Here is a 10,620-nt window from a genome sequence, read left to right on the forward strand (position 1 = left end):
GACATCCCGCGCTTAATGCACGTGCGTGTGGCACAGTACACGAAGACGCTATTGATTTTCCCCGGCACTTTTGGCGTAGTGCGCACGTACCTAACGCGCATACACACATACCATGCGCGCACACATTTCTTTGGAGTGGGGCGAGCCCCGGTGCGGAGGGCGTGCGCCTCGTTCCTCTTTGAAATCATCGTCAAAGTTCACGCAACTGAGTACCCGGAGAGGAGCGAGTATGGTGATTCTGTGACCGGTGAAAATCGAGCGTAACATCCGTTGATCGATCCACTAATTAACCATCGTGGTCATCGTCGTTTCATTCGCCGGTATATCAAGTTACGTCTCCGGGAAGTTACCACCGAAGAAGAACCTTGTACCAGGTCAGGTGCTGTTCTTGACCGCCCGGCTCGAGGAAGCTTCTCTTTTTTCACGGTATTTCCTCGCGTTGAGATTGTCACCGTTCGGGGAGATACTTTTGAAACCTGATAGCCACGCAGTGTGCATCTGGTGTTTACTAATTGCAAGAAGATCGTGGTGGTATACACCGGTGTCTCCTCCAGGAACAGCATAGTTCTCCGCGGGTCCAAGTGGATTCCTTCGCCAAGAGGAGCTTCTACCAGAGCGTCCTCCGCTCGGCCAGGTTCGCAGAGACGCTTTATCGTTTGTAGACCTTCTGCAACACATCAACACGGGTCAATGCAATCGTAATCTTATCACCCGATGATGGGACTCGTGACGCGTCAACGTTTAACCGTGGTCGTGGTTCAGAATTTCTCATGCTTAGACCTCTCTTCGCCGGTTGTATCGGTCGACCCTTTGTGCACCTTTCACACCGATCAGTCCTATGATCAGCTATTGACTTTTTACCAAATCTAGGAATTGTTCAAATTAGTGGACAATTCTTTTGTTTTGATTCGGCAGTTCCGCTTTTCCTCTCGTGGAAAGACCACTGGCCTCTGAAGTGAATATCGTGGTGGACGATGCTTGAATATGACAAGGGGTCTTTGAAGTATCACTTGTTGAATACATGCAGGTATAGACATGTGATTATAGGTCACAAGAGGATTGTGAAGTGGCAGGTATTGAAGGCAAAGGGGGGAGGGCGATCGCTTTTTTTTTTGCCGCGGAGCGGTTTTAATGTTCGAACGTATTTATCTGTGTCGAGCTTGGACAACAGGTTTTTAATCCCTTGCTAGCGGTGAAACGTGTTTCTATGCACTCGTATTTGTTTTGCAGATGAAGAGCACAAGTCAGTGGAATTGTGAAAATGAAAGGTAAACACGAGAAGCATCCCTGGAGATCGCTACGTTGAGTTCTGAAATCAGAAGCTAGTAGCGATGAGTTTAAAGCGCGAAGTCTCGAATCACTTTAAAAATTGTCTATAATTGGAAGTCCTGTTGACAATATGAATCGCTCGATTAGTGCTGGAACCGACTGGTACGGAAAATAATTTTTTAAGACTGATTTGCTCCGAGAGATATCAGTGCTTCAATGTTCTTGTGACTTTCGAATCTTTCGAGTGTTCGCTGAAATTGAACCGGAAAATAATTTTGTTGGAGCAGAGACATTACCGTTGTTTTCTGAATGCTAACCTGCGTAACGACAGACTTTGTCAATTCTTCGAAGTTATTTTATTGTCTGCGCAACAGACTTAAAAACATCATTAATGGTGGGAGTTAGGAAGCATGTTGGCCAACGTAAACACTTGCCGGTAAGGGTGCAGAAAATAACCCGGTTGTAGGGTTGTGGAGGGTCGCCGCAACCTTTCCGCATGGTCGTGGGCGTTTCACGTTGCTTTGTGTGTTGTGTCACAGATAGGTCGAGGTTTAAACGATCTTACAGAAGGGACCCCGACTGACGGGGGTTAACATCGTCGGGACGGCAGATGTTAGGATGCCGGAGCAAAGCAACGACTATCGCGTGGTGGTGTTTGGGGCGGGTGGTGTCGGCAAGAGTTCTCTCGTCCTACGTTTCGTGAAAGGAACATTTCGTGAATCCTATATCCCTACTATCGAGGATACCTACAGACAGGTAAGCACGATAAAAAATACGTTGATTCGATACTTCATCTTATAAATACTTATTTTGCGATGTATCGTGGTAACGAGTCAATCAGCACCCGCGGAAGTAGTTGGAGATCTTTTTCCGTGCAAAAATGAATCGAAAGTGTCCAATAACCATTTTTGGTAAGAACGTTCGTTTCCGAGAAAATCAGATTTTAAAAATACACGGGGCACGCGCGTATCTAGATTTGTTAGATGCACGTGTAATCCTGTTTATTTTTTAATCAATTTTTCCGAAAACGAACGTCCATAAAAAAAAATTATACTTTTCATTTTCAATTTATTTTTCATAAAGAATCAACTGTTATTATTTTAAATTGATTTTCTGACTTCACGTTTCGAACACATTGTTAACGAAGCAATCGTGCGAGTCGATAATGAAAGAAGTAGCGTAGAATTGGTCGGACAGGCGATGGAAGTAGTAGAGGCACGTCATGTATCAGGCAATGGTAATAGATTTCCCAGATTAGATAAGTAACAGGAACCACAGTGACGTAAACTGCTGACATTTTGTCGATGATTCATACATGATGTAAGATCATCACTCTAATTGTGCATCTCTCGATCATTATTTTGCTCTGTAATCGCGAGATTCGCGTGAAATTAAATCACGAGCAAACAATCGATCTTCTCGACCAGTTTTTCTCTACTTTATTTACATTTCAAATTTGTTTCTGACTCGAGTTGGTGGGACTAGTTTAAAGATCTGATTCAATTTAATTAAATACGTTTTATTTGTAAATTATCACCGTAACAACGTATATCTTCTGCATCGATTGTTTCAAGATGAACAGGTTGCAGTTACCGGTCCGTAGTCTTTTGAGTTATCGTGTATCGATATTGGATTTATCGACATATTGATCGTCGATATATCATTGTAAAACATTTATCGTTTTCTAACTTTTTAAGTGCTTTTTCACATGTTTGAAGATTTTAATACATTAGTAAATCAAAAATAAATATAAAGATAATATTCGGTGCAGAATATTAGCGATAATATCTACGCGTCTAGATAAGGATTAATCAAAACACTTCTTTATCAACATCGAAGTGCAAAATCGCGCTGCAATTAGGATTGTACGATCGATCGATAAATTTATGATATCTGCTAAGTAACTAACTGAACGATGCAATCCTACTTGTAAGTACGTTGGATCGTTTGAAGAAAGTGCAAAAAAATATAGGACGTCCAATAACTCGAAACACAACCGACAAAGCAGCTGATTCCTCGTTAAAAAGTAAGTCGAAATTTGTAGAACGAAATTTTTTGTACGAAACTTCGTTTCCGAATAAAATTAACGTTGAATATCCATTGGCTGTATATCTATGTACAAATCTAGATGAAATAGAATTAACCGAGTCGGGATTCGATTTTACCATAAACGAAGTCTTATACAAAAAATCGTATTGCACGTTTTTAACTTATTCTTTATCTTTATATTAATTTTAATTTATTCAATCTAACATAACCTAGCATAACCTAGTGTATTTGATTTAGTTATATATTATTGCTTTTCTACAACTTTTAATGTTCAATAATAGGTAATATTTGGTATTACTTACATTTCATATCGAATTATGTATCTAAACATTCATTTTTGTTAGTAAAATACCGTTTAGTTCTCGCTAAACATTAAGCTTTTATTTTAGATGATTTGTAAGGAACAAAATTTAAATAAGCGTGTAATGCTCGCCTACTGGTAAACGTGTTACAAAACGTAGTGCGTGCAATGTAGCGTTAATAAGGAATCACTTCCCTATCGGTTGTGCCACGAATTACCGGACACCCCTGTCAAAACAAGCTTCGTTGGTGAAATTGTTGAGACCCGTGCTGTGTGTGCGACGAGAAGCGTGGCGGCGAAACGAGAAAACACTGGAATAAATGGGACGTCGTGCTGCGGTATTTCAGGTGATAAGCTGCAATAAAAACATATGCACGCTTCAAATTACGGACACAACGGGGTCTCATCAGTTTCCCGCGATGCAGCGGCTCTCCATAAGTAAAGGTCACGCCTTCATCCTGGTGTATTCGGTGTGCTCACGGCAAAGCCTCGAGGAACTACGACCGATCTGGGCCATTATTAGGGAGCTCAAAGGACAGGACATATCGCAGATACCTATAATGCTGGTAAGACCCGCTATTCTTTGACGGCTACATTTTTCATTGGCTGTTTGGGATCTTTGTCTCTCTACAGATTATTATTTTCGCCCGAAACGGGAAATGTGAACAATGGCGTAAGATATTTTCGTACTTGGTCGCTTCAAACGTGACGTTCTCTTTGTACTGTAATTACGGTTAGGACTCCTTGTCGAATTTTTCTGCACTCGAATTCTCAAAACATTTTGTTAATACGAATATTTGTCGAATATTTAATTCGAACATTTTGTACCCCGATCGTATCTAAATATTCGTAATGTTTTAATAGCGCGATGTAGTCCATGAATCGAATTCTTTGAATTCTTCGTTCAATTTAAAACTTTCTTTTCATTTAAAATATTTTATCACATACCGATATTTCTATTTCGATGAAGAAACATCAATGCGTTTAAAATTTTTTCGGACAATAATATTCGGACTTCGTAGCGATCGAATGCTTATAAAGTACTTGACTATTAAATTACTCGATTGATTACAGTTGTAATTGCGATTTCTCTCTCTCTCTCTCTCTCTCTCTCTCTCTCTTTCTTTCTTTCTTTCTTTCTTTCTTTTTTTTCGGTTAACTCTTTTTAACTGAAATTAGTTTCCTTTATTTTTGTATACGCACGAAAAGATCTCTGTAAAGTGTCAAAGCCCTAACAAATGAATGCACTACATACAAATATATACTATGTACGTATAGAGGATGAGGCATACAAAAAGGGCAGCATAAAACTATTTCTGTCGCTTTTGAGGAAAAAATTTCAAAGAATAAAGTTGCACGGTTCAAAGATACGATAATCATTTTCAAGGTCATTTTACTTCGAGATTTCAAGGTTGAAACTTTTACACGTAATATTGTTGTTTTTTTACATTCTTATAGGATATTAACGGTTAAACGTAAGAATTCGTATCTTCATAAATAACGTTCGAAAGAAAGTAAAATCCTGGTGGTAATTCACGCATTCACCACCAGATAGCAATCATTTAAATGCTTCCTGCAAGTCTCTTAGTATGAACGAACACTTTTAAGTTGATTGTCAGTAACATAACAAATACTTTAAAAAATAATCGTAGGAATTTATTTTCCTACAGTTTTGGTATATTTCATACCAAATTTGATTTGATTAATTATTTTATAGCAGTGTTTCTCAAACTTAACTTTTTCGGGGATTTCTTCGATAAAGGAAAACTTTTAACGAACCGTTTAGCGGCATTTCATTCTTTTTAACGTATTTTTATAAATATCTTATTCTTGCAATAAATTTAAATTAGAAACTAGAAATTAAATTAGAAATTTATTTTACCGTAAGGTGTACTCTTCCGAAAAATATAAATTTGTAAAGTACAGTAAATGTACAATATTTAAATTTTACCCAGTCCCATAAGGACCGGGGAAACCGAGAGTCTACATTGTATTGAAGGCCGATGAAAAGATGGCGCAACTGTCGACAGCTTACTGCTGTGGTAGCTTATCCTTCGGGAATACACACAGATAACACACACACACACATTTTTCTTATCTATCAAACGGTCATTCACCAATTTGAGAAATAGTAACACATGGCGAAGAAAGGAAATGGGATAATAAATTTAAAATACAATAAAAAATAAGAAAAATATATATACATTAGGGAATAATATATTCGACTATGAGCTGCTTTCTGTGACTTCTTTTCATCGGTTCACAGTACACTTCAGCGACCGTGCCTCCTGAAAAGTTTTTAATCATTTTAAAACAGAAGCCCTACGATCTTCCGGGGGGGGGGGGGAGAGGCGGAAACCTCAAAATTTCTTTATTTTCGATCGAATCTGATTATAAACGCGTGTTCTGTTGGTTTTCCATCAGGTTGGGAACAAGTGCGACGAGAGTCCGTCGATACGCGAGGTGTCGATGAGCGAGGGTGCTGCGGAGGCGGCGAATTGGGGCTGCGGGTTCCTAGAGACCTCCGCGAAGACGAACCACAACGTGAACGCTCTGTTCCGGGACCTGTTGTTGCTCGAGAAGAATCGATCGGTCTCGTTGCAGCCGGTGCAGAGCAACAATGCGATCAGCCTGAAGGAGAAGTGCATCGTCATGTAACCGATCGCGGCCACATGAGCCAGGATTTCAGGATGTTCCGGCGTGACGCGTTCGTAGGCGATGCGACGAAGTCAGACAGAGGACAACGTTCGGTACTCCCTGTACACGGCATCAGAAACGTTTGTCGCACGTTTTCCGACCCGGGTGGCATCGTCCACTGTAGTCTCGATGTGATCAGTAGGTAGAGTAGGCTGAACCTCGCGCGAGCGAAAGGGACGATAGGTATCTGCGAGACCACGCGTCGCACAAGGTGCGTCTAATGCTCCTCCTGGTATTGTTGCTAGGAAACGTCCCTGTCCGTGAGAATCCTTCGTGGCGTCTGGATCGTCGACAAGAAAAGAAGAAAAAAGAAAGAAAGAAAGAAAAAAAGAGAAAAGAATCGATCGAACGATTCCCCGTGGTTGTTGGAGGGACCCTATCCGTTGTTACAATTGTTCGTTGTTCCGTTCGGGCGTTCGCGTTCGGAGCATTAGACCCACGTTGTATACCTCTTTATAACCGAATGTACTCTATACTATTGATAGATTTTTTAATTTTGATACAGAGCGATGTACTCGGTCCGCTTCCTAGGTTCCAACGAGACCAACGACAACCACGCGTTTATTCGTTCTGGACGAGTTTTGGCTCGTTTGTCAAGGACACGAACGCCTCGCTGATGATTAGGGTCCGGTCGTAGGTACGCAGGTTTCAACCGCGCTCGATACGTTTGACCATATTCGTCGTCGAGCTTACCGTACTCCGGACGAAACGACCGGCTCCGACCAAAAACATAAAAGTGACAGGAATAAACAAATTGGGGTTTCGGATCGAACACCGAGGTCGCGTTATCAACGACACGAGCGGTCGTCCCTTTCGTGACCAACGAAAGAACAGGTGGATTTTTCTGAAAGAGCAACCAGTACAAAAGCACCGCGAACGCGAGTCGACCACGTATCTTATAAGGAGAGACACCGAACTCGTTCCGTTGAACCCGCGGGGTTGGTTTCGTTATTCCGCGCTCTTTCACGAATAATCGTTGACGCCCCACTGTCCGAGACTACTGCATGATAACTTTGGGGGATGATGGGCTGGGGGGACCGATGTCGCGGTGTGTTTCTCCGTAAAGAGAAATATGAACAGGAGAGTACGGAAGATGGAGGACGGTAGAAGCGGCGAACACGCGAACAAGAAACGACAAAATTAGATAAAAGTTGTTACGAGATTGGTTTTTGTTGAATAGTTGTAAGATTTTTGTAACGACGCTAATTAGGATTTATTACTCGACACGTCGGAAAGTTCAGAAACAGAAACACACACGCACATACATACATACATACATACATACATACATACATACATACATTCATACGTACACGTGTACACACTCGGGTGCACAAGACACACACACCCACCCATAGAGACTTACGTACACAAGTGAGACAGGCTTTACGCACACAAACACATTAGGCACACGCGTTTCATCGCGTTGACCCAGATTTTAGTGTTTTCCTCCTGTATGTCGTGCACACGTAGACCGCAGGCGTGTTAGTCTTTACGAGGAGACGCTAATTAAAGGGACTCGTCGCGAAGGGCTCGTTTTCCCCTCGACAATTTTCGTTCACCTCAGTTTCGCTACGCATTTATTGTCGCGGCACGAGAACATCCGGCGAGAAACTTTCGGCCAATTCTCTCCGGCATTGTCACGATCTTCGCGATTTTCGACATTTTTTTATTAGGCGCTCCCAGCTTCACCTTAAAAAAAGGGTGAAAGACAGATGAATCTCGTAGACTTGTGATCAAATCCGAACTGTACGGGGTGATCCGGAAATACGCGTACACATCAGGGGGAGGCGAATCTACGACGAGCGAAAAATGTTTCATATATATACTTTTTATATACCTTGGTTTTCAGATCGTGGATGATCGCAGAGAATGTGTTCCATTCGTCCTTCAACATTTATGTTTAACATGTATCGTACATTCAACGGAACTCGACAATGTACTGTGCGGAGCTGAGAAGTTGACTTCTGGGAGAAATTGAGAACCCAGTCAACACGTTGACCGCCACGTTAGTTTTCCATACTTTTTTACTGTCCGCGATATTTGTTCGAAACGTAGCGTAAAAAATAGAAATATTCGATCATTTATCGATATGGTTGTTCTTTTATAGTATCGCTAACAAGAGGAATGCCATTTAAAAGTTTACAAGTATCAGAGTTCGCGTCTTGTAAGCACTTTGGAGAATCGTTCTAACTTTGGAGTGCCGGTCACCAGTGACCATCGTGGCTTTCAACGTGTTAACAATAAATGAAGATTGCTCAACGTTGTCCATATTCTTCTGTAACACTGTATTCTCCTTGAGGAGGTATTCTGGTAATCTAGTTTCAAGAAATCGTTTTTTCTTTTATATACAACACTCTCTTCGATTATCCGTGACTCGAAAACCAACGTGTACAGGCCATACGTTCGTAGGACATTTTGCACTCATCTTGGTACGTAGGTTCACCTTCTGAGGTATGAACATATATTTCTGACACCAATGTATACATAGACCAACGTTGGACGGAACTTCCGTCCATCGGCTTCAAAGTTTTTTTTTTCTCGATTTTCCGCCGGTACATTACCGACACGATTGAGCGTTTACGGTAGTTTTTTTTCCTCTTCCTCGACAACACGTCTCCGTATTGCTGGAAGCGAAAGCTTTTTCCCGCGAGGTACGAGTGGACAGAGAATGGAGACCAGAACCTGGCCAATAGTCGTCGTGTTAGATCCTCTCGGTGAATATCAACGAATTTATGGTTCCAACTACTTTGTAGTCAGTTTGTATATCGCTGGTCTGTCCACTCGTGTCAACGTTCAACCTTCGTACGACGATAGCTTTTCAAGAGGGCGAATGCTGCATTCTGTCCAAGAAACGAGAGTCGTCTCGTGGATTAATTACGATTCGTTAGTGAGATCAACGTCGTCGTTACGATTACTACGATTATTAATATTATTACGAATCCACCGAACGTTGCCGGTTGTTTACGGTAACGTATGTTGTTTTACAGAACGTAAATTTTGTAGAGGAACGAAGACGTTTCCCTTGTACATGTCGAGTGTACGAGCGGATCGTTGGTAAACGGATACGCGCGTGCAACCATTGACGAAACGGGGGCCGGTTTTGTACCGATTCAGCGTTTCCCAAACTCCGTGGTATCCGTTTTGTCTTGTTCCCGGAGAGTAAAACTTTTATCCGTGGAGATCATATTTTGTATTATCAGAGCGCAATAAAGTTACATTAGGATACGTAGAGAACAGCAAGGGCGTGCATATACTCGATGAAAGATAATAGCTCATGATAATAGTTTCTTCTGTATAGATATTAACAGAGTGATAACGAAAAAATGTCTTTGGAAAAATCTACTTTAAACTCGGTAATAGTTTCTTCTTCATCAAGGATTAATACGATACTAGAGAAAGCAAGATGGACAAGATCTGTTTTCACTCTTGGTAGCAGGTAGATTCATTCTGCGTTCTTTGCATTGTCAGGAATCGGTAGAGATACCAACGAAATGGGTAAATAGACCAGAATTTGGTAATAGTTTCTTTTTTCCATTGTCGACGATCGATATTGTATATTAACAAAGCAGTGAAACAAAGTTGCTCTCGAAGGAATGTATTTAAATTTTGGTAATACCTTCTTCTTTGTACTATTAAGAGTTAATACAAATATTAGCAAACCGGTAAAAGAAGGTTTTCGAAAGGATGTATTTTAACCTTGGTAATAGCTTCCTCTTTATACCATCAAGAGTAGTACAAATATTAATAAATCTGTAAAAGAAGGTTGTCTTCGGAAAGTCTATTTTGATCTTGGTAATAGCTTCTTCTTTGCACTAAAAAGAATTGATATAAATATTAGCAAATCGGTGAAAGAAGATGGTCTTTGAGAATATGTATTTTAACTTTGGTGATAGTTTTCTCTTTGTACTATCAAAAATTGATACGTATACTATGAAATCGGTAAAAGAAGGTTGTCCTCGAAAGGAATAATTTTAACTTTAACAACTTCTTCTTTGTACTAACATCACTCTCTACTATTTAAATCCACGAGAAGTCTCACGAATCTATAAAAGCACGATAATAATAAAGATCGAAACGAGCTTTTGTTTTAAAGAAAAACAAGGAAAGTTTTTCAATGTAACGTTTATTATTAGAATTACCACGGTTGCTACGCGAATGACCAGTAACTTGGGGGACGCTGGACGAAAACTCGAATCTCCGTTAAAGCTGGCAAAGATCATCGACAACGTGCGCGTGATATCTCGCAGCTTGCGCGAATCTTTTTACAGAGAGATTTGTTTAGTAATCGCACACGCGAAAGC

At 40.8% G+C, this 10,620-nt stretch overlaps 1 protein-coding gene across 1 annotated transcript; it reads left to right on the plus strand.

Moving 5' to 3' along the window:
- The first annotated feature begins 201 nt into the window (after positions 1 to 201).
- On the plus strand, positions 202 to 6,762 carry LOC143147491 (GTP-binding protein Di-Ras2). The gene is made up of 5 exons (XM_076312752.1): positions 202 to 634; positions 1,231 to 1,705; positions 1,809 to 2,025; positions 3,967 to 4,185; positions 6,044 to 6,762. The coding sequence occupies exons 3-5, from the start codon at positions 1,888 to 1,890 to the stop codon at positions 6,275 to 6,277; spliced, it is 591 nt and encodes a 196-aa protein (XP_076168867.1). The 5' UTR covers positions 202 to 634; positions 1,231 to 1,705; positions 1,809 to 1,887; the 3' UTR covers positions 6,278 to 6,762.
- The last annotated feature ends 3,858 nt before the right edge of the window (positions 6,763 to 10,620 follow it).

The sequence above is a fragment of the Ptiloglossa arizonensis genome, chromosome 5 (genome assembly GCF_051014685.1).
Source record: "Ptiloglossa arizonensis isolate GNS036 chromosome 5, iyPtiAriz1_principal, whole genome shotgun sequence".
NCBI classification, from domain to species: domain Eukaryota; kingdom Metazoa; phylum Arthropoda; class Insecta; order Hymenoptera; family Colletidae; genus Ptiloglossa; species Ptiloglossa arizonensis.